The sequence below is a fragment of the Mustela erminea genome, chromosome 7 (genome assembly GCF_009829155.1).
Source record: "Mustela erminea isolate mMusErm1 chromosome 7, mMusErm1.Pri, whole genome shotgun sequence".
Lineage (NCBI taxonomy): Eukaryota > Metazoa > Chordata > Mammalia > Carnivora > Mustelidae > Mustela > Mustela erminea.
Window position 1 is genome coordinate 26,411,314 of NC_045620.1, and position 27,956 is coordinate 26,439,269.

Genomic DNA, 27,956 nt, shown 5'->3' on the forward strand with positions numbered 1-27,956 from the left:
CCCGCTCACCCGGAATGACGATATCTCCGAGTCCCAGCATGGCAAAGTTGTCCGCTTCGAGGCCCTTCTCCAGCAGGTCCTGGGGAAACACCACTGTGGGGGGAGGCAGGGATGCGAGGAACGGGTGAGAGGCGAATTCCGACTGTCTTATCCCCCACCTCTGTTGCATGAAACGCACACACCTGCATTTAAAGATGGGCGAGCGTGGAGGCAAGAGGACGGGGACAGGCTGAAGGGCAAAGTCTCCACCTGGAACCACAGTAGGTTAGAGGGGGAGGAATCTAGGGTCACCTAGATCAAATGCTGCCTGCCTTCATGGAGCTAGAACTCACACAACACACCATTCCAGTGCTCTTTGGTAGCTATGGAAGCCTCTGGTGATGTGGGATTGACCCTAAAGCCACATGGATGAAAGGGACCAAAGAGCCCACACAGTGCTGACATCTACTTGGCTTTCCATCTCGCTCTGGCGAGGGTGGGGACAGGTGGTGGCCTTGCTCTGCGGCAAAGGGGAGCCTGGGCTGGAGGCCCTTCCTGGATGTGCCAAACTCCTACAGACTCCCTACACAGAGCCCCTCACTCAGAGATCAAGCTGGCCCACTCGTTTAGACAGTCAGTCACGGATGGACAGAGACGCCTCCTCTGTGCCCGGTTAATGGCAAGAGGTGGTGGAACTGGATCTCATCCATAGTGCCTTGCTGTTTTTTTCTTTTTAATCTTTATTTGAGAAAGAGAGCTAGAGAGCACAAGGCAGAGCAGGGAGGTGGAGGGAGAGGGCAAGGCAGGCTCCCTGAGATCGTGGCCTGAGCCGACGGAGCCGTCCAGGCGCCCCTCCATAGCTCCTGTGAGCAGAAGAGCACTTAGGTGTGGGCTCCAAGGTGAGACTGCATGGGCCTGAATCTTGGCTCTGCTCTGGGACTTTGCACAGGTTACTTAGCTGCTCTGTGCCTCAGTTTTCTTACCTGTTAATAGGTACAAGAGAACTGACCCCACAGAATTGTGAAAATCGAGATGATTTGCACACATTGTTAACTGTCACCCCGTGCCTTCTTTATCAACCCAGTTCTGACTTGGGGTGCAGCAGCCTTCCCAGGGGATGGATCCAGTGGCACAAGACTGGGGCAATCTGGACAACCCCGGCCCCTGAATTCCCAATTTCCCTTCCAGCTAGGGGTGGCCACATGACCCAGCTCCGGCCAAGGATACGTAAGCAGAGGTACGCCGGGGTTTCTAGGTGAGCCTGTGCCTCCCTAACGAACACACAGATGCCCTTCCCCATCTACTTCCTCCCGCCCTGAGTGCTCAGTCACTGTGATTTACAGATCCCCGCATTCGATCTTCCCAGTCCTGGTACCATTCAATTCTAAGAGGCGGATGTGAAAACCAGGGCCCAGAGAGGTGAATGAAGATCTTCCCTAAGGCCACCCAACCAGCTAGTGTCATATCTGAGATTCCAATCCAGGCAGCCCAGCTTAAGCACTCTGCTATCCTGCTTGAGCACCACGCCTAGCAGTTGAGGGCAATGGGCCTTCTCCCCACGCTAGAACCCAAGTTTGACAGTGTCACTGCCCTCTTCAGAGCCTTCCAATGGCTCATTCACTGCCCCCTGGGCAGTCCAGGCTTCCTGGAATGATACTCTTGGCTTCCCAAATCCGGCCACTTTTCTGCTGCTCTCCTAAACTCAGCCACATTTCCTCCCCAATCTCTCTCTGCTCCCAGGGCCCTCCGTGCATTTCCCTGCCTCTGCCCTTCACTGAAGCCCTGTTCTCTCTTTCAAAGGCCTGCCCTGCCCCTGCCTCCTTGGTGAACACGTGTTCTTTATCCTTCATGAAAGCTTTCCTGGCACCCGGGCTGGCTTCATCTATCATGGCACATGGGGACCGGGGCCGCCCTGGCTGGCCCAGCACCTGTTCTCCTGCCACGGAACAGCCTTGCTTTTACACCCCCGGTTCTGGGGGGCTGCCAACTCAAAATCTCTGCTCCCAGACACTGAGGAGGGCCATGACCCAGGCCCGTCCACTGTGATCCTCTGTCTCCCCAGCAGGAGGGCCTGGCTCATGGGCCCATTGGTTTATTCAAACCAAAGCTGGCTGAAACTTGTTTCACTCCAGTCACTGAGCTGGCACCATCGCACCAAGGAGCAGTGTGCATCCAGGAGTGTCTGTCCCGGATGTCCTTGGTGAACAGCTCACGGAAGCCCATCTGCAGCAGCAGCAAGACTTTGAGGACAATAGCTCTTTCTCGATCCTCTGAGGCCAGCTTCACCCTGGCTGCCCAGTGCCCACGGTGCTCGCTTCCCAAGACCAAAGCCTTGCCAACAAGACTCTCCCCTTATTTCTTGCTATCAGCCTGACTCATTCCATCCTCTTCTTTGGGTCTCGTCATCCCAGGAGGGGACCCTTGAGTGGTCTGAGCCTTAAACTTAAACCTGATCATGACTCCTCCTCCCGCCACCCCCAAAACCAGTTTGGGTTTGGGTCTGTGGGGGAAGAACTCCTTCTCTACTGAGGCATGAAGTTCCTTCTCTCTGCCTCTGGGCATGGCTGAGTGAGGAGTCAGTACTAGGAGCTGTGGCAGCTAGCTTGGGACCACGAGGCCATGAGCTGCAGGGACAGGTGGCTGCGCTGAAGACGGTGGGGTAGACACTGAAGCCAGCCAGCTCTCGGTGATGGCACTCGGTGAGGGCCGGTAATGCACGGCCGAGCCGAGACGCTGTGCCGCGGGCCCGCTGCAGAGAGGGACGACACTCCTGTGCGGCTTACTGATGCCTACATGCCCATCACTGGATTTTCTCATCTTTATAAACAATGGGTAGCTACATGGAAGAACAAAACCTGAGCCGTGTGAGGGGTGCGGGACAGACCATGCAGGCTAGCGCGCCCAGTGAGCGGCTTTGGGCCTTAGTGTGGAACCTCCTTTCCTGGAGAGCCCCTGTGGGCCCCGCTGCAGGCCCTGTTAGACAGCCCCGCTGTCTCCTCCCATCACACACTACACTGGGGCCAAGCGGCAGGACGCCAGGGCCTGGGCAGAGCGTGGCTGCACGTGAACACAGCCAGATGAATCAAAGAGGGGACGGAAACCAGGCTGGAGACACAGGACAGCGCGGAGAAGGAAGAGATGCATGTGGAAGAGCCAAGGGAGAGGTATGGACCAAAACAGGGACCACGATGGGGGAAGGGCCATGAGGTGGAAAGAGAGGGGCTCCCCACGGTGGATGTAGTCACTTACATTTTATTGGTGCCTCAAAGGACTTGGCCACTGTCACCATCACGTTGGTGCCAAATACCTAGGAGGAGAAGACAGGAGTCTGGAGGGAGGCGAGGGCCAGACGGGAAAGGAACACTGTCCTAGGAACTCCTTTTCTTTTATTCTTTTTTATCTTATTTTTTAAAAGGTTTTTATTTATTTATTTGACAGACAGAGATCACAAGTAGGCAGAGAGGCAGGCAGAGAGAGGGGAAAGCAGGCTCCCTGCTGAGCAGAGAGCCTGATGCGGGGCTCCATCCCAGGACCCTGAGACCATGACCTGAGCTGAAGGGAGAGGCTTAACCCACTGAGCCACCCAGGCGCCCCTCTCTCTCTCTCTCTTTTTTTTTTTTTAAAAAGACTTAGAGAACGAGAGAGGGAGAGCACGGGGGGGATGGGCGGAGGGAGGGAGGGAGAGAGAGAAACTCCAGGAGAATCCTTTCTCAGCTCAGAGCCGGATATAGGGCTCGATCTCAAGGCCCTGAGATTATGACCTGAGCCGAAACTAAGAGTCAGATGGTTAACTGACTGAGCCACCCATGCACCCCCGTCCTGACACAATGCTGCCTGAGACCCACAGGGAAAGGGGCAGGGAGTGATGAGGTGCTCCAGATCAGATGTGAAGCCGAGATTAGGTGGCTATTGATTTTGGTCATAGGGATACCTCGTGGGACTCCTGGTTCTGGGCAATAAACAGGGCAATTTGAAGGAGCTGGGAAAGGGCCTTTGATGGTCCAGGCTAGGTCTCCTGTATGTTCAGGGCTCTGCTCCTCCTAGGAGATGAAATCCTCCAGCACCATGAAGTCCTCCAGCACTACCCACTTAAGGGGGAAAGAGGCTGCCTGAGGCCAGGGAAAGGTGCCGAAGTCAGGCTGCCCTTGATCCTTCAGTGATGGCTGTTGGGAGTGAGCATGGCACGTGAGAGGCCAGTGTGTGCCAGAATGTGCTGTCCCCCAGCAGCCTCTGTCCTCAGACTGGTGCCCGCACTGGGCCCATTCACCAGTATTAACCTCCTCTGCCTCAACTTCTCTGGGTCCCAACTTGCTTGCCAGAAAGAAAGAGGAAAGGAACAGCTCTGCCAGGACCACTGGGAGAAGAAGTGAGGGTGGCTAGAAGGCCTGGGGCACAGGGTGGGCTCTCAGCCACGTGGGGAATCTGTTCTTTCATTTGTTTCACAGACGAGGGCAAGTAGGCCCAGAGAAGACCTGCTCTGGGGTCTTAATTTCCAGGCTGAGGCAACCGCCTTCTATCAGATGACTGCTGCAAGACAGGGACAGAGGATGCAAGCAAACCCCCTTAAAAAAAATTACTTATTTATTTGAGAGAGGGAGAGAGAGCACAGAGGAAGAAGACTCCCCACTGAGCAGGGAGCCTGATGTGGGGCTCGATCCCAGGACTCTGAGATCATGACCCGGGCCGAAGGCAGATGCTTAACCAACTGAGCCACCCAGGCGCCTGGCAAGGGGCCCTTTGTGCCCCAGCCCCACTCACCCAGAAGACATCGTAGATGAAGAGTCCACCCAGCAGGATGCAGCCGGTGCTCACATTGTTCAGGTGCAAGAGCTCCACCCCGTTAAGGGAGAAGGCCAGGCCAAAGAGATTGTTGGCAATCCAGTGCTGGGGAAAGGTGGGAGTGAGATCGGCTGTCTGTCTACCCTGCCCCCGCATCCTCTCTCACACTCCCCTCATCCTGCCCCAGGCCCTGGCTTCTTACCTTCCTCAGCAGGTACCAGACGCCAACGATGCTGCTCAGGCCCAGGCATACCAGGTCCTTGGCGTCAAATTCATAATTGATGAACTCTGGGCAGAGAGGCCGGGTAAGTCCACTCCCCGGGGCGGGGCTGCCCCTCCCACCTGTCAGCCCCTGGACGGAGGAGGGCATGGCTGTGGGCACTGTCAGAGCCCCCCCAGCACCCCCTCCCTGCCCCGATTTCCTAGAGGAGGGCCTGGAGGCCCAGAGAGAACACAGGCCTGGTGCAGGGTCAGTGGGAGGTGGTCCGTGGTGTCAGAAGCACGGACTACGCATTTGTAGCTGGGTGACCTTGGGGGAGGCAGTTCCCTCTCTGAGCTTCAGTCTCCTCCTCTGTAAAAAGGGGACTGTGGCACCTCCCCCACAGGGCTGCTCTGGGGAGCAAGGGAAGTGGTCCTCACGAAACACTCAGCACAGTGCCTGGCAAACAATGTGGGTGCTCGGTCAATGCCAGCTGCTACCCAGGTCTTTAGCTAGGTCCCAGTCCATTCGGGAATCTTCCTACTTTGCCATCAAAGGAAAGCAAGAAGGTTGCTGGCAGCCCTACATCACCAGCAAAACAGGAAGAGGAAGAAGGTGACAGCTGGAGCCCTGGAGAAAGCAGGAGGGAGTCCCTGTGTTCTCCTGAGGGGGGCCCTGAGGCAGACATTCCCTATCACTTCCAAGTTTCCCAGTGAGGAAGCCCAGGAAGGTGGTGGGGCTTGCCCGGGGTGAGAGAGCGCAGCCATTTCTTTCAGATTCGAGTGGAATGGACTGCTGGTTGGCCCCAATTTTTGTTCTCTCCTCTCTGGTGATGGCATCCTGGGGAATTTTTCTTGGTTTTTAATTCAAGTTAGTTAACATAGTATAGTATTATTTTCAGGAAGCACCTTGGTGATTTTTAACTGGATGTGAAGCTAATCGGCTCAGGGCCACATCTTCTGACGTGCCCTATAGCCAAACGGACCCATGATATGGTGATAGTACCCCACTCTGGGCCCAAGAGTCACCCGAATGTGACAGAGCACAAGACAGATGGAGCCTTGGACCTCAAAGACTCTGTGGTGCAAGCTTAGCTTTTTTTTAAGTTCAACAATCATCTCTTAGGCACAGATGCATTTGAAATGCGAAAAGGAATGACTTAAACTCACCCCTCTCTGGGAATAAGGCAGAATGCGTCAGGCACCCGTAAGACAGAGTGACATTCCCAAGCTCAGACTTTGATGCAAGAAATACTTTTCATTTGGTCAAGCCCTCGCCAATCGTGTTACAGCACCAGTACTCCTATCTAAACCAACCCACAAAGCCCAGGCTTTTCCCAAGGTCCCAGAGTTTTCTTTTCTTTTCTTTTTTTTTTAAAACAAAGACGCCCTGTTCCAGGTCTCAGGTGGGAGAGTCATCACATTACATACAGGTATGACACAAGGAGCTACGCCGGCCAACACCGCGTGCTGCCGCGGGCCAGGCCATGTGCTGAGTGCGCCCCTCATCACTGACCCCCAGTCCTAACAACATGCTGTGAGGGAGGTACCAGATGTATCGTTTTCATTTTACAGCTGGAACAAACACAACGACTCGGAGAGGTAAAGGCATTCACCCAGAGCCCCCCGTGTAGGCAGCAGCAGAGCTGGGTTCCCACCCAGGCAATGTGACTGCAGAGCCCACCTTTTCCATCCCTTGCCTAGTGGAGAACCCTGATACTGGAGACAAGGGGAAGACAGGTGAGAGAACCCCAAGGCCAGGAAAAGCAGGCGGCACTGACCTTCCTTGTTCTCCCCAGAGCCCTGTGTGAAGAGCAGCTGGTACTGTCGATTTGGAAAGTTGGCTGGAAAAAACTTATTCATGAAGGGGCTGGAAGGAAAGACAAAGCAGGTCGGCAAACAGGACCCCCATGGGCTACCGCAGCCCCAACACCATCCCAGAAGTGCCCACTCACACGTCCTTCCTCCCGGCACCCTCGAAGGTGCCCTGACAGCGAGTCCTCTTGACGGGGAGGAGTTCCCAGCCCTATTTCACAGATGGAAATGGAAGCCCTGAGAGAGTAAGGGACTGCCCAGGGCTGACTCCCCATCTGAGCAGGGACTCAAACACAGGTCTCTGGAATCCTAGTGCTTCCGCGCTGCCTCTTGGTTCTCGTCCAAGAAACACAAAGCTGGGCCAGACTTCCATGTAAAATGCAGCTTTAGAACAGGAATGGATGCCAGAGTCTGGTCCGTGCACGCTCTGTGAGCCCCTTGTCAAGAATGCATATTCCTCGACTCTTCCACGAACCTATCAAGTCAGATGATCTGACGGTTACTGCCTACCCCCCACTCCATGACTCGTCAGGCCTGAGTGTTTTATAAACTCAGCTGGACTCAATCAGCTCGATGAATCACAGCCCCGAGGTGGAGGGGGGAGGAGCACCTCACGTCCACTCCTTCCAAGAGGCCTCCGCTGCTCAGGATGGGCTAGCCTCATCTCTGGAAAACGGTCTCAGATCACCCAGTGTACTCTGTGCCTTGGCCAGGCAGGGAACAGAAACTTTCTTTTCTGGATCACCTTCAGACAAAGATGAACAAATCAGGGCCTCCTGGCCCAGCCTGGCCCTGGGGGCAGCTCAGCCCAGAAGACTACCACCTGCCATATGCTAGCGGTGTGGCTGTGGGCGAGTCACCGCAGTGGCTCATCTCCTTAGCTCTACGTGGGAGTAACAATACCACCTGTCTCAAACTGTTGCTGTGAAGTGAGCGAGAAGGCAGGGGAGAGAGGCTTAGCCCTACTCTGGACCCACAACAGGGATGTAAATAAGAACTGTGAGCGTCTGTCAATGCTGGCACTTGTCCAGAGCCTGAGCTCAAAAGCTTTTGGCGACACTGGATCAGCCTGACAGTGACTGATGAGGTGGGCAAATCCAGAATGGTGCTCCCACCTGGTAGGTAAACAGAGGCAGGCCAAGAGGTACCCAGGGCACAGCAGAAAGGCAGGGAAAGAGAGCTCCCTTTCTAAGACCCTGGTGGTTGGAGAAAGAAGATGTGGAGTTAAGAACTATTTCAGGGCCTGTTTCCCCACTTATCAAACAGGTTCCCCATCTGCAGGGCTGTGGCACAAACAAGAGAGCCCTTTGAACCCAATGTGGCAGGCACAAGTATGCAACCAGGAGTGGGCTTCCACAGGAGGGCTCTGAGAAGTGGGGGGCAGAAGCTGGGAGAGATGAGGCTGGAAGCTACCTTCAGCTCAGTTCGCTGAATCACGTCTGGGAGATCCTGAAGCCAGAGCGTGTGGGCAGAAACAGAGAAAAGGCCCGAGGAGCTAAGGCCTTCACTGCAGACCTGCCTCTTCCTTAGGAGCTTGATGTTTCACTTCTGAAACAGCAGAGCGCAGTGGCTCTGGAGCCAGACTTTGTGGATTCAAATCCTGACTCTGCCACTGATTAGCTGTGTGATCTTCAGAAAGTTACTTAACTGTTCTGTGTAACTGTTTCCTCATTTGGAGCACTACAATAAGATCTTTCTCTCAGTTATTAAGATGATTAAATGAATGCTTGGCAGCCTGCAGCCTTTTTTTTTTTTTAATTTTTATTTTTTTTTAAAGATTTTTATTTATTTGACAGACAGACCACAAGTAGGCAGAGAGGCAGGCAGAAAGAGAGAGGAGGAGGAGGCAGGCTCCCTGCGGAGCAGAGAGCCCGATGTGAGGCTCTATCCCAGGACCCTGGGATCATGACCTGAGCCGAAGGCAGAGGCTTTAACCACTGAGCCACCCAGGCGCCCTGGCAGCCTGTAACCTTAACTGCCGCTTTGACTTCAGGTAAGAACTCTCTAGACTGATGACTTGGTTATCCTGAGCAAAGAAGGGTCGCTGGATAATGTAGGGCAAGAGTCAAGCAACCTGGCCGGTGAGCCTGAACTTGAGAGTGGGGGCCCGTCTCACCACCTACCCCCACCTACGGCAGGCCTGGGGCCTGGGTGGCAGCTGGTAAATGCTCACTGAGCGCCTCTGAAGGCAGACCTCTGCAGCAGGCAGAGACTTTCTCCAGCTTTCATGGCTCACATCAAACCTAAAGGTCACTGCTTCCTGCTGGGAAACCACATCCTGGTGTCCTTCTCCCCTGGGAGTGGAAAGCAAGGGTCAATAAAACTGACTTTTTCTTCCTAGGGTGGTAGATTTTGACCTTATGGGTCTTTTTCCCTCTAAAGGTCAGCTGGATAGGGTATGAGCTCAGAGATGATAAAAATAAGCTGAGGTTCCCTTGGCAGGAAGGCTTTTGGCGTGGGCTTGTAAATCTTGGTGGCTGCACAAGGTGAAGGCAGGCGGCAGGCTGGGGGGTGGCAGCAGGGGTGGAAAGATCCATGAGAATCCCCACCAGGGGCTGCCTCGGCTCGGGGCCAGGCTCTTCCAGTCCCTTGTCAGGTCTGTTCCCCCAGTCCTCTGGGGACCAAAGGACTGCTGGGAAGCAGTGGCCAGCCCACCCTCTATAATCTGTTTCCCCCTCACTCCTGCCAAACTGGGAAGAATACGGGCCTCGAAGTCAGACAGACCTGGGCTCAAACCCCCTGCCTCTACCAACCATGAATCCTGGTGGTTACACAACCCCTCAGGGCCTCGCCTTCCCTGAACCCCACCTTCGGACCCTCTGGTTTGGATCCTGACAGAGGTCTGCCTCCAAGTCTGTGAATATCAACAGCTTATGGAAATTCTAACTACACTGTAGACTTTCGTTGAGAAAGTATTTCAGAAAACGCAATCTGACTGAAAAAGAAAAATAGTTTTTGGCTCAGCTTTCCATATAACATGATTAAATTATGCTTTCCTCCCTTTTTGCTCAAATTATGTGCATCTGATTCAGTTTTTCTCCATGTAAATTTTTCAAAACAATTTCTCTCATCCCACTGTTTTTGGTCCGTATGAAATTTTTCACAGGACAGCTCCAATGCTGTGTGGTGAGCGCCCTTCCTGCCCACGGTTACCTGTTGTGTTTATGAGGTCTGATTTTGCCAGGTCAAATATTGTGCTATAAATTTCATCAAGAAGATGATTCTTCTGGTAAGTTTTAGTCACTAATCTATTTTACCATATGCAGTTTCAGTTGCTATTGGTTCTCTGTCAATAATTTCTACCAGTCGGGACACCTGGGTGGCTCAGTGGGTTAAAGCCTCTGCCTTCAGCTCAGGTTGTGATCTCACGGTCCTGGGATCAAGCCCCGAATCAGACTCTCTGCTCTGTGGGAAGCCTGCTTCTCTCTCTCTCTCTCTCTCTCTCTGTCTGCCTCTCTGCCTACTTGTGATCTCTGTCAAATAAATAAATAAAATCTTAAAAAAAAATTTAAATAAAAAAATAATTTCTACTAGTCAAAATTATGAATTAGTTAAAAAAGACAGATAAAATACACCAGGTTCTCTGAAGTGGTGGTTGGGTCACGGGGAGGCCCGGGAATGTCAAGCCTCTCACAGATGAAGGGGTAGGATGGATGAGAATTAGGGGGACCCTAATCAGCATGGGGAAGGAGGGGTCCCAGTGCTTGGAAGCGACTGCCCCCACCATCCCCCAGATCCATCAGAGAGCTCTGCCCTGTGAGGTTGGGTCTGCCACGGTTTTGTGAGGTCCAAGTCACTCAAGTAGGTTCTCTAGGCCTTCATTTTTTAGGACGGGGGCTGGACTAAAATTCTTATCAGATGGCCAGAACAAAACTGCATGGGGAAAGGGCAGGTAAAGTTGAAGACAACACTGAACTCAGTCAAAAGACCAGAATTCCAGTCCCAGCTGTATGATCTTGGACCAGAAGCACAACTCATGGCGCACTTGGTACGGTGCTTGAGCCATGTTATAGTTGTGGCTCATCTGATCCTTCCCACGCCCCAGTGAGGAGGTGCTTGCAGTGTCTACGTTTCTTTTTTTTCTTTTTTTTTTTTAAGTGTCTCCGTTTTATAGGAACTGATACTCAGAGGACTTGAGAAGCTTACACAAATTATCGAGCTGGCAGAGCTAGGCCTCGGTTCCAGGGCCAACATCTCCTGAACCCACGCTCTTGAGTACCACAATGTCTTGCCAGTGTGCCTAGGGAAACAAGGCCAAACCCAACTGGCTTTTGATGCCTTTTGTGAACAGGCCCGGCGCTTCCTCTCTGACAACTGCAGAAAGATCCCAAATGCGCTTTCACTGCACACAGATCTCCTACTCCTAACTTTCCCCTCTCCTTTGTGCCTCTTCCAGGTTTCCCACCCTTCAAGGCTGACTTTTAGCTGCGTTCCTTCCTTCTGGGAACCTCCATAGTCTACAGGCCACCTTGGTCAGTGGTTCTCAACCCGACACTGTATCCAGCTGAAGGGACCAGGTGGAAACAGGCGGGGAAACTTTTGGAGTCACAAGCTAGAGGGCAGACTGGGGACATAACTCTCATTTAGGAAACAGGGCTAGGGAATGCCAAATGTTTACAACACACGGAGAATTGGCCTGTCCATGACATGAAGAGCAGCACCCCTTCAGGGTCCCGGCCTAGGTCCTTCATCCCCACTGGACAAACACAGCACGTGCCTGTCTGAGCAGGTGGCAATGGGAACACGACTCTGGGGCCACTCAGACCTGGGTTTGAATCTTGGCTCTGCTGCTTATCCATTGTGCGATCTTGGAAAATTCCTAATCTCTTTGTGCTTCGGTTTCCAAAGATAACAGAAGATTTAAAGCAAAAGCTAAGGGCGCCTGGGTGGCTCAGTCATTAAGTGTCTGCCTTCGGCTGGGGTCATAATCCCGGGGTCCTGGGATCGAGCCCTGCATTGGGCTCCTTGCTCAGCAGGAAATCGCTTCTCTTTCTCATACTCCCCCTGCTTGTGTTCCCTCTCCTGCCGTCTGTCTCCGTCTCTCTCAAATAAATAAATAAATAAAAGCAAAAGCTAACCTTGTAAGTTACCTGGCAGGTGAGCACAGGAAGTAATAGTAACGACAAAAGTTAACAGTTATTGGACACATTAGGTGTCAGATACTGGGCTAAAAGCTTTCCCATGACCCATGAGGAAGGTTCAGTTATTTTCCTCCACATTCGGCTGAGGAAATTGAGGCCAGAGAGATTAAGTGACTTGCCCCAAGTCAGAGGGTATTAAGTAGCAGAGTCTGGATTCAAATTCAAGTAATCAAATTCCAGAGGCTGTACTCTTAACTTCTCACTCTACTGCCCCTCTCTCAGCAGGAAACAAGATCACGTGTGAGAAGCCGGGCTTACCACGAGGTGCCAGCAGCCTAAAACACCTGGCAGGTGGCGCTGCTATTACCCGTCTCAGCACTGTGACAAGTGACATCCTGGTACTACAATGTGATTAACCTTCCCAACAACGGTGGTGGTGGGAAACACCCCCTGGATACTCTTGTCAGTCCCTGGGAGGGGACTGTGCCACAGAGGTTACAGGTCTTGTTCTAGCTCACCCACGCTGTACCGCAGGGGAAAGAAGCCCTTGGATTGTACAGCCAGGATTCAAACCTGGCTCTGAATGACGCCAAAGGTCATGTTCTCATCCAGGACCCTGTACTGGCTCCTGAGAAAGCTGCTTCAAATGTTGAAGAGATGCCTTCTGACCTGATGGTGTGGGACAGGGCCAGGATCCCCAGCACGAAGAAATACATGGACAGCAAGAGGTTGATGTACTCCTGGGAGAATATCTGAGGCAGAAATAAAAAAAGAAACAGGAAGTCAGGGTTGCCCGTGGCTATGGGGAAATCAGAGTCCCCGCTTCTCTTCTGGAGGTTGGTCTCATCCCTCTGGAGCTAGGGAACGGTGGGAGGAAGAATCTCAGAGAGTGCTAGGGGCCTTCTAGCTTCTGTAGCTACAGAAGAAAAGGGAGCAACCTCAGGCCCCCGGAGGGACACCCAATGGAGTATGTGTGTGCCTGGTAGCTCCATTATCTGGAGACAGGCAATACTAGGTCTGTGCTCAGAGTCCTGGCATGGAATCATGGGGGAGGACAGTCCTGAGTGCAACCCCCCAAGGGAGCCTCAGAATGCACTCTTCCAAGTTTCCTTCTCCCTGCTCAAAAATCTAGGGAGCCCCCTACGGTGGCTACCAAGGCCCCAAGCACGCTACTTGTAAGTCGCTTGTGCCCTGCCCCATCGTCTACCTGATGGTCTTCTGGAGGACTTGTCCCATGGTGATGGCTAGAAGCTGTGACAGGAGACCCTGCCTGCTGCTGCTTCTCAGTCTTATTGTCAAGTGGAACTGGGATATGTTCTCTTTTGTGATACTCCAAAGCTGCCTGTCACTGCTGGGAATCCTGGACTCTGGGGAAGGCTCTGCATCTCCTTCCGCAGTCATCCTCTCCTTCCTGAGTTTGCTCTCCTGAGGGTCTCTGGCTGGGGGGGATTCATGTGCTGTGGTATGGGGCACAGGGGCACTGGGTGCTCTCAAGGAGGCCGTTACAGAATCTGTTTAAAGCCTGTCTGCCCACACTGCTCCCCTGCTTAAAGCCTCGCCTTCACAAGCTCAAGGCCCACACCCTACCCGGGCCTCAGCCCCTGCGATGGCCATCACAGACCTTCTCAGCTGTGGCTCACAGCACACTGGGGTCACACCAGCCTTTCTGAGGGCCCTGTCTGTGCCACAGCCCCACCCTAGGCAGCTGGCCTGTGCACCCACTCTTCTGCTGCCCTGGACATTCTCCCCATCCTTCTTTCTTCGACTCTCAGCTTGGAGCAGTCTTCCTTGATACAACCACCCCTCATTAACTCAGCTCACGTGTACTGACTGTTTACCATGTTAACGGCGTCGTGTGAACTCTGGGGACACAGCAAGAAATGAGGCATCAAAGTCCCTGCCCCCATGGAGTTTATGTGCCAGCAAGAGAGAAAGAATCTCAAAAGATACACGTATGTAATATATAGTCAAGTGGTGATGGGTCCTCAAAAGAAAAGCAGAGCAGGGCAAACAGAGAGAAGAGGGGAGAGCTGCTCTTTTAGACTGGTAGTCAGTGAAAGTTTCTCAACGGGAAGATACTCACCTTGTTCAGGAATAGAACCTTAACAAAGCGAGGGAGCCACTGTGAGGGTATTCGAGGTGGAGAGCATTTGGGGCAGAGAGAAAGGTGAGTGCAAAGGTCCTGAGGTGGGTATGTTGCTTATGTACGTGGCGAAGAGTCAGGGCCTGTGAGCCTAGAGCTGAGAGAGTAAGGGGCCGGTGTGAGGAGATGAGGCTGGGACCGCTGAGGGGCAGAGAGACCCTACAGTGCCGTGAGAAAATCTAGATTCCTCTGGGTGAGTCACGCCAGTACTGGAGACCAAGGGCAGGGCGGTGACATGACTGGATGTCCTGAGAGGATTCCTGTGCTGCTGTGTGGGAGACAGACTTCCCAGGGCACGGGTGGAAGCAGACAGCCTGGTGAGGAGGGTACTGCAGACTCTGGCGGACAGAAGACGGTGCCCTTGACTGCAAGTGCAGGGAGGACGGCTCCCCGGGTTTGCGGCTGGCTGAGCAGTGAGGTAGGTGAAGGTGCTGCTGCTAGAGGTGGGAGTGGGGCAGGGGCAGAGGTTCATGCTAGCTGCGGGGCTCTTCTGTGCTTTCTTGTTGCTACGCCTTGCTTCTGCAGCACTTCCCAGGACTGTAGCTTCACATTTATCAATGTGACTGACTGGTGTCCATCTCCACCAATTAACAAGAGACTCCTGGAGGGCAGGGATGGTCAGTTTTTCTCACTTGGGGCCTTGTATACAGCAGGCACCCAGTTAATGTTTGCAGAACGGATGGATGAGCAAAGCAGTGGCCTAGAATGTGACTACCGTAAGAAAAAGCCCTATGAACATACTTCATAGGCACGTGGGCCATGTTTTATGACGATGTGGTCTACCTCTCAGTAGTGTTCCTTTCCCCTGGGCCCTTAGGAAAATTTCTCTGGCTGCAACTTAGAGCGAGTTGGCTGGACTGTGTGGCCTATGGACTGTGCACCCAGTCTCACCAAGCCTGGCTTTCTCTGTGTTTTAGCTGCTAGAAGCGCAGAGCGACACCAGTATCAGAGACACTCTGACAAAAGTACGGCCTGGGTTCAGGGTATGGTCCTCACCCAAGGCTTTGTTTTATCCTATTTTAATTTGCTCTTTCACTCCAATTTCTTCCTTTACTTTTTTATGCTTATGCTGCTGGGTATAATTTTTGTATGCTGCCTCAGAGCAATCAGTTTTAAATGAGGTGGAATCAGATACATTTTATAATGTTGAGAAACATCCCAACCAGCGTGGTGGCGGGGAGGAAAGGGGCCGAGGGATCCCACCATTCGGAAAACCAATTCACAAGCCGCCAGCCTGGAGTTTGGGAGGAATCTGTTGGCTGTGTTGTCCAGATGGCCACCTCTCAGAAATCCCAGTGTGGACCCTCTAAAGACATGAATAAGAGGTATGCTGTGTCCTCTGGCGCATGGCAGGTTGGGGCTTACCCGCCTGCAGTGGGGGACAGGCAGAGCATACAGTGGCTTAAAGAAAAATGCTCCTACCCTCCACTGCCAGAAATTTCTTTCTGAGGGAACCTAGCTAAAGGAAAGAATCCTAAGTACTAAAAATGTCAGAGGGTCTTGAGGCAAGGGCCTGCGGATGTATCCCTGGCACTCAGCACAGCAGACACCTGAGAAATCTCTGCCAAAAGCTAAGCTGGAGGCAATGGGCCAAATGTGCAGACGGCCTCAGAGGAATCTCAAAAGTACAGGGGAGAGAAAAGGCAAACAGAGGGAGATGCACCGCACAGCTCTGTTTATGGAAGCTGGACTCTCAGTAGACACAGACAGACCGACACCATACGTTTTATAAGGAGACACACATCTGAAGACAAAGCAAACGCATCAGAGCAGGTGTTTCTTGTGGACAGGGACATGGAGGTGGGACATGGAGGCGGGCACTAGGGGTGGAGGGGCGCCTGGCATGGACTGAGGACGGGATGCTATGAACCGAAGCATGGAGTAAATCCAACTCTTCACCCAAGGTCCAGGAAAAAAAAAAAATCCATGAATACCTAATGTTACTTGATGCACGCTGGTTTGTAGAGTAAAAACTGGAATGACTTCTTTTGTTTAAAGTGGGGTGCGGGGGGTGCTGGAGGTGAGTTGTGGTCAACCTGCCTGTGGGGGGATTCTGAAACCATTAAGCAGCATAGTTCTGATCCAACAACGAGGGAACGATGGGACAGGAAGCAGGTGTTAAATATTATGTCGTGGACTCACTCACAGACTGGCAAAGATGAGGAATTCTGATGCCACCCATGCTGGTGAGAGTCAAGGCAGCCAGCCCACTATTCCCCATAAGGGAAACGAAAAAGGGCGCCATCTTTTGTGGGGATTTGGAACTATCTGTTCAAACTACAAATGGAGATGCTACATGACCTGTTCCTCCTACTGCAAATACACTTGAACACACGTGCCCAGGCCGAGATCCTGTACCCCGGCGCTGGCGCTCGCAGCAGCACCGCTGTGACATCCCAACACCAGACATCCCTCAGAGGCGCAGCCGTAAAACAGAGCCACAGGCAGGTGTTAAGATTAACGAGGCAGACGTGACTGCACAGATTGAAAAATATCTCTACAGTAAACACCCAGTATCTCATACATATATTTGTTTTTAAATTTTAACATAAACGTAGATCTACGCGGAAGATCCAGGAAAAACTACACTGGGGAGAAGATTATGGCTCATTTACGTCTTCCCTTAGACCGAAAATGTTTTTTTTCGCCATCTACCTGTGTTTTTAACACGTTAATTAAAAGTCGTCCTTGAGAGCTTTTCAGTGACCAGGGAAAAAGCACTTGTGAGGCACGACTGCAAAAACACAGGACACAACACTACAGCTAGGATATTTATGTGAAAAGCATGCTTACTAAAAGCCTGAAAGGAGACATGCCCAAATGTTAATAGTGACCGTTACCTCTACGTATTTTTCCCCCGCTCTTTAAAAGTTTTCTGCATATCTTACTTTCATAATCAGAAAATAGTATGTGTTATAGTAAAAAAAAAAAAAAAAAAAAAAGAAGAAGAAAAAGAAAAGCTTCAGAAGAGTTTGCAGTTAACATGAGAGAATGCTTATGATGTTATTAATGGGGAGTGAAAGCAGCAGCTACAAAACTGAGTACGCCACGTGGCCACAGCTACGGAGAAACCATGCACCGGGAAAACAGCGCAAGGACACACCTCCAAAGGGAATCTGTGATTGTCTCTGGTAGTGGGGTTTTGGATGACTGCTGTTTTCCCCTTTTTACTTTTCTGTGTTTTCCACGTTTTCAACACTGAGCCTGTGTAACTTTTATTTGGAAAATAAACCTCGGTAAATTAAAGAAAAAAAAAAGGCAATTAGTATGGTAGAGGTGCATTGGAGACACAAGCTATACCCCGTCCCAGCATAAACAGTACAGTGCAAACCAAAATGGTATCATGAAAACAAAACAAAAAAGCCACACAGGGAAAAGAAATAATGACTATGGGAAAGACTCCTAAATGCCATCGGTGGTTATCTCTGTGTTGGCAGTTGGTCTAGAGGTGAATTATTAGGACTTTTTTTTTCCCCCTTGTTTCTTTATTTTCTACAAATGAACATGCATATCTCCTGTGATGGGAAAAACAAAACAAAACAAAGTTATTTAAACCAAATAACACAACGGGTGGTAAAGGACTTACTTTGAAAAAGAGATAGAGCCCCAAGAGTGTGCAGCTGGCGATGATGGGGAAGCGGGCGGCGTCCCGGCTGGTGATAGTCTCCGGCATGTCCGAGGCGTTCTAGAGCAGTCAAGAAAGGTACCTGTGAGTCGGGGGTGCAGTTTTGGCCTCTGGGGCTGTGGCTCATTCACCTTTCCACCACATCTTTCCGACCCCAGGCTTTGGAAATGCGGTTCCCTCTGCCCACGCTGGGGCAAGATACTTCACCCTGCCATTTTGCACGAGGGCCATCTGGGCCCCAGCAGGGCAAGTGTGGCATATCTGGGGACAAGAGTGATGGCAGAGGCAGTTATGGCATGAAATAATTGAGAGAAAACCCTGGATACTGTGACAAGAGAGCAGTACTAGACCTCATGAGAACTATTCCCGGTTTCCTTATGGATTAGCTACTAGGTAAACACGATGAATTTGTTATTCAATAGGTCTGAGTAGAAACAACCCAACAACTGATAAAACTGACAGCAACTGAAACTGTACACAGCAGACGCCAACTGCAAGGAGAAGCAAATCTTGACAAAACTTACACTTAAGAAATTTGACTGGGGAAACTGAATCTGGTAAGAGTAAAAGCCACAATTAAATCCACAATGGCAGATGCTACTGTTGGCGACAATGTGCTTTGGGTAAAGACACAACAGAGGATAAATATTTACATGAAAAAACCTGGATGTAGTCAAAATAATTTCAGTACTTTAAAAAAGGAAAAAAATGGGAGTGGAGCAACAGCACAGAATAGGGATTTTATCAACTTCATAGAATTCCAGCCAGAAAACTTTTTTTTTTTAAAGGATTTTATTTATTTATTTGACAGAGAGACACAGCGAAAGAGGGAACACAAGCAGGGGGAGTGGGAGAGGGAGAAGCAGGCTTCCTGCCAAGCAGGGAGCCCGATGCGGGGCTCGATCCCAGGACCCCGAGACCATGACCTGAGCCAAAGGCAGACACTTAACCGACTGAGCCACCCAGGCACCCGCCAGAAAACTTTCTAATGAGAATCCACCAGTGGCAGTATAATTCTGGTTTAAATTCATACTAAAAAACACAAAGTTGAAAGCTTTCAAGACCATCATGCTCTCTCTCCATGCCCTCTCAGCTAAGCAGAATCCTCAGTCATCAAGGACCTTGCCAATGTCACTGCCATGAAGCATTTCCAGATTTCCCACTGGCTAAGCTTCCTCTCCCACTGCAATTCTCCCTGCACTTGGTATGTCTATTCCACTTTATATCCTAGCTACCAGAGGTCCTAGTAATGACAGATGAGACTTCTGCTCAAGTCAAAGTCAAGTTCTCTCTCCGCAGGCTCATCTCAATGCCTAAGATTCCACCATCACCATGTCTATCCGGTGAATAAGGCACCAGCACCCTGGGGACAAGGGATCATGTTCAGCTGCAGAGTCTCATTAATTTTTTTGGCTCACAGCTGCCTCTTAAAAACCAACAGGACAAAACATGCTTAAGGGGAAGCTGCCTGGAGAGGGCAGATTTCGGGTCAGGCAGACCTTCTGCCCAACAATGGAAGGGAAACTGCAGAAAGGGAAGGAGACAGGGCAGAGAGCAGTAAACCCATGCAATGGCCTCGAAATGGAGCTGGGATGTGCATACACTGTTGGTTATAGTGCAAAATGGTCCAGCCTTTTGGGGAGGGCAACTCAGCAGATGCACCAAACTGCAATTTACACGTGCCCAAGGGCACCGAGAAGGTTCACAGAGCAGGAACCACAAAAAGTTCTTATTCACAGGAAAAAATGTTATCCTCACTCTTTTTTTTTTGCTTTTTTTCTTTCCACCCTCACTCTTAATAAGAGAAGCTCGAAGTGAAGTGCACTGAGATTCCAGTTTTCATCTGTCAGAATGGCGGAAGTCCCCACTGCGTAACAGACTGAGCTGGTGAGGTTACAGGGAAATAGGTGCTGACCCTTGGTACCTTCAGGAGGGTAAAATTGGTTCCTGCAGAGAGCACACTGTCAGCATTTGTCAAAATCACAAGTGCATACACCTTTGACCAAGCACTTCCACTTCAGGGAATTTTTCCTACAGATAAAATTCACACGCATGCAAACAAGACACATAAAGTATGATAAAGGCATTCAGTGCTCTAGTAAACGGCTTGCTAGGTGACTGAGGCACACCTTGGCTCTCAGAGTCTCAGTTTACTCCTCTGTCAAATAGGATCATAGTCTCTAGCTTTATTTACCTCTAAAAGGGCCGAGAGACGGGGCGCCTGGGTGGCTCAGCAGGTTAAAGCCTCTGCCTTCGGCTCAGGTCATGGTCCTGGAATCGAGCCCCGCATCGGGCTCTCTGCTCGGCAGGGAGCCTGTTTCGTCCTCTCTCTCTGCCTGCCTCTCTGCCTACTTGTGATCTCTCTCTGTCAAATAAATAAATAAAATCTTAAAAAAAAATAAAAAAATAAAAAAAGGGCCGAGAGATTTCAACTAAATGATATATGGGATACAGAACAGCCTGGCAAAGTATAAAGTGCTGTAACTGTGTATGAGGAGCTGGGACTGTCAGGGAGAGGGGGAGGGGGGAGGCGTTTCCCCAAACCCCAGCACGTGCCTGACTGAGGTGGCCGGGAGGGAGACCGACCTTTCTAGAGTACCCAGGGGCAGCTCTGCTGGGAGGAAGGGGTGGGGTGGGTGAGCAGTACTGACTCCCTCCATTTCCCCCAGCCCTGGGTGTCTGCTTTTGGCAACAGGGTGCTGCGGGGCTGGGGAAAATTTCCCCACCCCTCTGTGTACATCCACAAGTTCAACGTATGTCCCTCTAGCAGGAGCAGAGGCCCAAACATAAATTAGACAGTTATTCATCTCAGAGTCCACAGGCAGGCAGGCCAAGACCCTGACATGCAGAGAGAACACCATGATACAGTGTGACATGTGACAAAACAAGACATATACTGCTGCAATACCCAGCCTGAGTGCCAAATGGATGGGAGAGGGCTCTGATGCCAGAAAGTGACTTCCAGCTCTGCCTCTTTCCAGCTGTGGGGCCCAGGAATGTTATTTCTCTCTCTCAGAGCCTCAATCTCCTCAGCTGTATGGTGAATTTCGGGATTCTATGACTTTTTTTTTTTAAAGATTTTTATTTATTTGTTTGAGAGAGAGAGTATATGTGCACAAGCCAGTGTGAGACAGAGGGAGAGGGAGAAGCAGACTCAACACTGAGGAGGGAGTCCAATGCGGGGCTTGATCCCAGGATGTTGAGACCATGACCTGAGCTTAGGGCAGACACTTAACCAACTGAGTCACTCAGGTGCCCCAGGATTCTATGAATTTTGCACTGGAAATACTTAGTATTGTGCCTTGAGCTGTCACATGAGCTGTCTAGACTCTGTACTATTATAAGTAGTAGTAGTAGTAGTGGTATATAAAGAATCACAAGAAAGCAGATGGCACTTAGGCAAAGCCTTGAAGGTCAAGCAAGGGTTCTGGTAGGGTGTAGGAGCCAAATATATAGAGTTGAGGAATTTGCTTTGTGTACAAGTCAGGGAAACAGGAGGCAGAGGGAACTACAGTTGCAGAGCACAGGGGATTCTGGACTCACCTACAAACGAGCGTTAGGGCTCATTTCCACATATTCCTTTCTCCCCCCCCCCCCCCCCCCCCCCCGCTTTTTAAAAAGATTTTATTTATCCAGGGGCGTCTGGCTGGCTTAGTGGGTTAAAACCTCTGCCTTCAGCTCAGGTCATGATCCCAGGGTCCTGGGATCAAGCCCCACATCGACTCTGCTCAGCGGAGAGCCTGTTTCCCTTCCTCTCTCTGCCTACTTGTGATCTCTGTCTGACAAATAAATAAATAAAATCTGTAAGAAAAAGACTTTATTTATTCATTTGTCAGAGAGAGGGAAAGAGCGAGCAAGCACAAGCAGGAGGAGCAGCAGGCAGAGGGAGAAGCAGACTCCCCAACTGAGCAGGGAGCCCGATGTGGGACTTGACCCCAGGATCCTGGGATCATGACCTGAGCCGAAGGAAGATGCTTAACCAAATGAGCCACCCAGGTGTCCTCCACATAATCCTTTCAATTCAGCCCTGTATCCTGGGTGGAAAGAAGCTTAAAATTACTTGATGACAAGCCAAGGTTGGACACACATCCCACTATACAAAGGACTCTGGCTCATCCATGGTGACTGTGTAAATATCCAAGCCACCATGCTGAGTCAGAATGTGAGATTGGAAATCTGACAGTAACAGTAATAAAGGTAACACTTAGGAGAGTGTTTTATGTGCGAAGCCCTGCTCTAGGTGCTATATGTGATTTCATCCTCACAAAAACTCTGTGAAGCAGGTATTTTTAAAAGCTCCCCTTTACAGATGAGGAAACTGAAGCTCAGAGAGGTAAAGTAACTTGCTTAAGGTCACACAGCTGGTGAGTGGTGGAGCCTGGATCCAAACACAGGCAGTCTGGGTCCAGTGTCCCCCACCCCCTTTTTTTTTTTTTTTTTAAAGATTTTGTTTATTTATTTGTCAGACAGATCACAAGTAGGCAGAGAGTCAGGCAGAGAGAGAGGAGGAAGCAGGCTCCCCACTGAGCAGAGAGCCTGATGCAGGGCTCGATCCCAGGACCCTGAGATCATGCATGACCTGAGCTGAAGACAGAGGCTTTAACCCACAGAGCCACCCAGGTGCCCCCCAGTGTCCCAACTCTTAGCCACTACTTCCTAGATGACCTCTACCTTTCCTACCTGGAAATTTGTGCTAGCAAGTTGTGACAAGATTCTCAGGGAGCTTGTGACAATGTAACAATCAACCTTTGGGGTGCCTGGGTGGCTCAGTTGGTTAAGCATCTGACTCTTGATTTTGGCTCAGGTCATGACCCGAGATGGAGCCCCATGTTGGGCTCTGCACTGGGCATGGAGCCTGTTTAAGATTCTCTCTCGCTCTGCTCCTCCCCTCACAAACACCCCACCCAACCCAACAGTTAACCTTTGTTGTTACAAAAACATAAAAAGTTGTTAGGATTCTCTACCAATTCGATGTGGGTTTTTAAGCCAGATGCTCTTAAGCAAATGCAAGAGCTCCCAAAACACAAAACATAATTAGTGAGAGAGAAAGAGTGTGTGAGTGAGTGTGTGTGTGTGTGTGTGTGTGTGTGTGACAGAGAGAGAGAGAGAGAGAAGCTGACACAAATAGCCGAAATAAACTTAGCTTCCAGTGACATTGTGGATGTTCAGTTATCAGGGCGGAAGCAAAAGCATCAAGGGAAGACAGATGCCCGGCTTCGAGTCATTGGCTCAGCCCGAGCTCTGGGAGTGCTGCTTCCAGGCCATGTCCTAGAAATGATCTGGGACTTGTGGACCATTCTGTTCATTTCACCCCAGATGGAGACCCCAGGGTCTCCTCCTCTTTACACCACATTCACTCATTCACCTCACTCTGCTTCCTAAGCATTTCTAGAACTCAAACTGGCATCCCCCCCCCCACCAAATCCTGTGCCCCACTGCAGTCTTCACGGTGACCACATCACCAGCCTCCTTCCTGTTCTCCCTCCCGCCCATCACTGACTCTACCAGGAGCTCTTTGTGAAGCCTAGACCTGAATGGATCCCCCAGTCTGGCTCAGAAAGCCCTGGGACTGGACTGCTGCGCAGCCATCACACAGGAACTGAGGTCACTGCTGGTGGGTGTATAAACTTATACAACCTCTAGGGTGCGTAATTTGGTAAGATCCATCTAAATCAAACATGCACATGGCCCTTGACCCCGCAAATCAATTAAAAAAAAAAAAAATCCGGGCGCCTGGGTGGCTCAGTGGGTTAAGCCGCTGCCTTCGGATCAGGTCATGATCTCAGGGTCCTGGGATCGAGTCCCGCATCGGGCTCTCTGCTCAGCAGGGAGCCTGCTTCCCTCTCTCTCTCTCTGCCTGCCTGTCTACTTGTGATTTCTCTCTGTCAAATAAATAAATAAAATCTTTAACAACAACAACCAAAAAAATCCTACAAATACAAACAAGTGTGACGTAACAAACATATAAGGAGATGAATTTCAGCATGGCTTGTCATAGCAAAAGACTGACACTCATCTGAACAACCCGTGGAGAATTCTAAATCAGAGGTTCTCACATGAACACCCAGAAGAATTGTCAGGAGGGGTTGTGAAAACAGACTGCCAGGCCCACAGTGAGTCTCTAACTCAAAATCTGCATTTCGAACCAGCTCCCAGGTGAGGCTGTGGCCGCTGCTGCTGATCTAGCAATCATACTCTGAGACCAGTGCTCTAAACAAATTGTGGGACACAGGCTGGATCCCACAGAGCTGTCGAAGAACATGACCACTCCGTACGCACAAATATACTGATCTCTAACATATACCTGGTGAAAAGAGCCAGGTGCCAAAAAGTGGATTTATAACAAAATGTTAAGTTATACTGCAAAAATGCAGAGAAAGCATATGCTTATTTATTTGTAAAGGCACAGAACTTCTTGGATATCCAGGAAACAGGTAACAGGGGGTGCCTCTGGGGAGGGAAGCTGAGTAGCTGGGTGGGACGGAGGCTTTCAAGATGCCCTCTGCACCTCTGGAATTTTACACCACAGGCATGTGTTACTTACCCTCCCTGACATAAAATAATGAGGCAGATCTGCAGATATGGACAGGAAAATGACCATGACACAGTGTTAAAAACAAAAACAACAAAAAAACCATGTCAAGTTACAGAGCAGTATGTAATATAAAAACCCATTGCTATAAAAATAAATTTACATCTGTGAATACACACAGGCACACACACATTTATATATACATAGAAAAGTTCTGGGAAATTACACACCAAAGAGCTAAATAGGTTCCTTCAAAAAGTGGTACTGAGGAGGCTTTTCCTTTATACTTCTGCATGGCTTGGATTTTTTTTTTTTTTTACAAGTGTGTGGTCATTTTGTAGCTATGAAGATGAACTACTGTGTGGCTTTCAGGATTCTATCATGCAGAAAGGCTGCAGGCTGCCTGAACATCTTTCTGTTATGGCCTCCAGGGCCCTGCCCCGGGGGCTTTCATCGCACTGCTCGCTGCCCCTCTGAATGCACCCTGCAAAGCAATGCCTCCCTCTCTCCTGCTCTGCCTGCTGAACTTTCGCCCATCTTTGCAAAGGCAGCTGCGGCCTCCTCTGGAAGGCGTATCAGGATTCGGTTTAGTTGGCAGCTTACACATCTGTTTCTCCGTGGGGCACTGAGCTCTGGGAAGACAAGGCCTGGCATTTGTTGTCCCAGCACCCCTGGTACCCAGCCCAGGGCCTGGCACAGAGCAGAAGCCCAGTCCAGTTGGCTGAGGGGCTCCTCTGAGTTACAGGCCAAGGGCCTTTGAAGTAATCTGATCCCCAGCTATTGCTTGGGTTGGGATTTGCTCCCTTCTGGGAACACAGGTCTCTGAGAGGGATGGGCACCCCTCTAAGACTGCTCCTCCCACGGCTACTTCTTCCCAACACACTCCTGGATGCTCCACCTTCTCTCCATGATTTCACAATTTGCCCTGCCTGTTATGGACAACTTGGCTCCAGAGATAATTCTGTCCTCACATGCCCTCTCTCAGCTGGCTTTAAGGTCTAACATTGGTGGGAAATCAAAACTCCTGGGCCCCCACACTAACTTTTCTCTCTCCTTGCCACATGACTGGGAAACATGACTCAGGGTAGAAAAAGGGAGTTGCTGGCTTTTTTCCCCCCAGGCCCAAATGCCACTTGTGTGGGTCTTTAGAGGCACATATATCAAGGACAGCCTTGGACTAGGTTTAGCAACACCTAGTTCTGCCCCTTATTGGCAGAGGGATCAAGAGTAGTCATTTCTTTGATCCTCAGTTTCTTTCTCCATAAGACAGGGAAAATAAAACTGGTTCCATCTGTAACATTCAGTTGCTGGGAGAACCAAAGACGGTGAAGGCTTTGTAAATTTCAGAACATCCTGGTTATTGGTGGTGAGTCTGGCTGTCTGCAATTTCACGCAGCTTGCAGGAGATGGTGGGCAAGGTATTCTAGAGGCCATGGTGGATGGAGAGCTCTCTTCTATGCACACCCTCTGTTCCCACCACACCAGAGCTTTGACCAACTCTTCAGCTGTCTTTTTTCTTTAAAGATTTATTTATTTGAGGGGCGCCTGGGTGGCTCAATCATTAAGCGTCTGCCTTCGGTTCAGGTTATGATCACAGGGTCCTGGGATTGAGCCCCACATCGGGCTCCCTGCTCCACGGGAAGCCTGTTTCTCCCTCTCCCGTTTCCTCTGCTTGTATTCCCTCTCTGTCTCTCTCACTCTGTGTCAAATAAATAAATAAAATCTTTAAAAAAAAGATTTATTTGAGAGTGAAAGAGAGGAAGAGAGAAAGTGCACAAGCATGAGCAGGAGGGGCAGAGAGGGAGAGAACCCCAAGCAGAGAACCCCAACCTCGTCGCAAAGATGGACGCAGGGCTTAATCTCACAAGATCGAGATCACGATCTCAGCAGAAAGTAAAAGTCAGACGCCTGAACCCTGCTTAGAAGAGGCAGAATGGAAAGGCAAATAGGGCCATCTAAGCCCTGACTATTTCCCTTTGTGTCTGCCCAGAGAGTTCTCTGATCTTGGGTAAGGAAGGTGGCAGACCTCAAGTTGTGTAATGGTTTGAAAACCCGCACTTGAGCAGTTTCAAAAGTGGCAGCTGCCTTGTGGACCTGCCCTCTTTGGGTAAGACAGCTTCCGCCTAGGTTCAGCTTCAGGTTTTCGTGGGGGAGGAGCTACAGATTACGAGGGGAGAGGGTGCCAGGAAGTGAGAAGCAATCGGTTCAAGGGGCTGGAGAAGGCTTAATAGGGAAAAAGATGGAGAGGGGGAAATGATGGGGCCTTCTAGGTGTCCAATGGGACATATGTTGAGAACAATCAGGAATGGGTCTGGCCTGGTCTCATAAGGGAGCCCAACAGCAGCTCAGTAGGTGAGCTCAATTTGGTGGAGGGACTGTCTTAGGGAGCACAGAGAGAAATGCTACTTCAAGGTAGGGTTGGGATCTGGGGGGTGGGAACAGGGTGAGGAGTTGGGAACAGGGTCTGGGCTCAGGCTAGGACAGGTCCAAGACTGGGAGTGTCTACCAGTCAGGAAGATCAAACCAGCAAAAGAAGGGGTCTATGCTTGGTTAAAAAGAGAGGCACTGTGGTGCCAGGTTCTGAGGGGCTGGTTGAGTGAAACTGGTCTGAAAAGTGAAGCCAAAAACTGGTGCCTGAGCTGCAGCTATATCCTTGGCTTAATTTTTTTGAGGTGGCTCAAAGGCCTGATCTGGAGGTTTTAGAAGAGTACACTATGGGTCACAGATTCCAGCTAGACAGGTGTCACAGTTTCAGGATGCCAGAATTTGCCCTAGGGTGGATGAGGCAGGGTTCCGAATGGAGGAATGACAGGGGACTGTACCAGTCTGGGGGTTGACCCAGAACCCAAGAAGAGGTGTCCCATATGGGATAAGCAGCCAGAGCAGAGGGTGGGGCCGGCCTCGCTGGGTCCAGTAGGCTCAGAATAATACACTGCCCGAATCCCGGTGTGAGGCTGACAGTGTTTGCTGCATGACGGACAGAGGCAGGGATGTGCCAGGGTCCAAGTGGGGGCAGAAGCAGGTCCCTGTGAGGGGATGTGTCAGATCCCGGAGCACCCAGGGCCAGCTCCCGGATATGGTCTCGGGATGGGGAAGCGGTGGCGATCCATGCCGTGAAGGGTGTCTGGGGAGAAGAGGTGTCTGTTCCGCCAAGGGCGGGAGGGAGGGTCCGTGTCAGTCGTGTCCCCGCTGGGAGATGGAAAGCGCGCGCGGTTTTGCCTCCGACCCTACCTTGCCGCGGGCGCAGCGCACCGAGCGCAGGGCACCGAAGAAGATGGGCAGCAGCGCCATGAGCAGAAGGCTGCCGTAGGCCAGCGCGATGCCCTCGGGCGTGGAAGGCGGCCGCGTCGTGCCGTTGGCTGCGCCGCCTGCCTCCGCGCTGCCGTTGTGCGGGTCGCTGAGGGCCGAGTCCATGGCGACGCTGCGCTCGGGGTCCGACTCCAGCTCCGGCCGCCGCAGCGGAGACGCAGACGCGAAGACAGGCGCTGCGGGGAAAAGCCACGTTCCCTTAAAGAAACAGGAAGTGACGTGCTGCCCTCGCCGGTCCGCGCGGCGCACGCGTGCGCGTTCACGTCTCCCCGCCCGCGCGCCCTCTATTGGTAGCGGAGGGCCGGGCGACCAGTTGCTAAGCAACTCGCGATGGGTCGGGAAAGGAACTCTGAGACCGCTGTGCGCGGCATTCATCCCGAGGGAGACCTGAGGATCCCATACCCCGGTCCCAGACGACTTCCTCAATCGCCTTTTCCTCTCCCCACAAGACCTCATCCTGATAACTCAGAATTTGTTCATTCATACATGATTCAT

General features: G+C 51.1%; 1 protein-coding gene across 17 annotated transcripts in view; it reads right to left on the reverse strand.

Moving 5' to 3' along the window:
- HM13 (histocompatibility minor 13) overlaps window positions 1-27,691 on the reverse strand; it is a 49,107-nt gene extending 21,416 nt beyond the window's left edge. For 7 of the 17 annotated variants that reach the window (XR_004287527.1, XM_032351079.1, XM_032351077.1 and 4 more), the window contains exons 1-9: window positions 27,384-27,689; window positions 17,582-17,680; window positions 17,099-17,227; window positions 12,522-12,604; window positions 6,738-6,826; window positions 4,961-5,100; window positions 4,738-4,863; window positions 3,229-3,286; window positions 10-93 (exon numbers count right to left, since the gene is read on the reverse strand). Coding sequence is in view for 16 of the 17 variants with exons in the window: in XM_032351079.1 (XP_032206970.1) it covers window positions 10-93; window positions 3,229-3,286; window positions 4,738-4,863; window positions 4,961-5,100; window positions 6,738-6,826; window positions 12,522-12,604; window positions 17,099-17,227; window positions 17,582-17,680; window positions 27,384-27,566 (991 nt within the window). In the remaining variant the exon portion in view is untranslated. Of the gene's footprint in view, window positions 1-9; window positions 94-3,228; window positions 3,287-4,737; window positions 4,864-4,960; window positions 5,101-6,737; window positions 6,827-12,425; window positions 12,605-17,098; window positions 17,228-17,581; window positions 17,681-27,383 lie in introns of those variants that run through there. The other 10 variants (XM_032351082.1, XM_032351076.1, XM_032351067.1 and 7 more) reach the window with 9 other exon arrangements.
- Window positions 27,692-27,956: the final 265 nt, after the last annotated feature.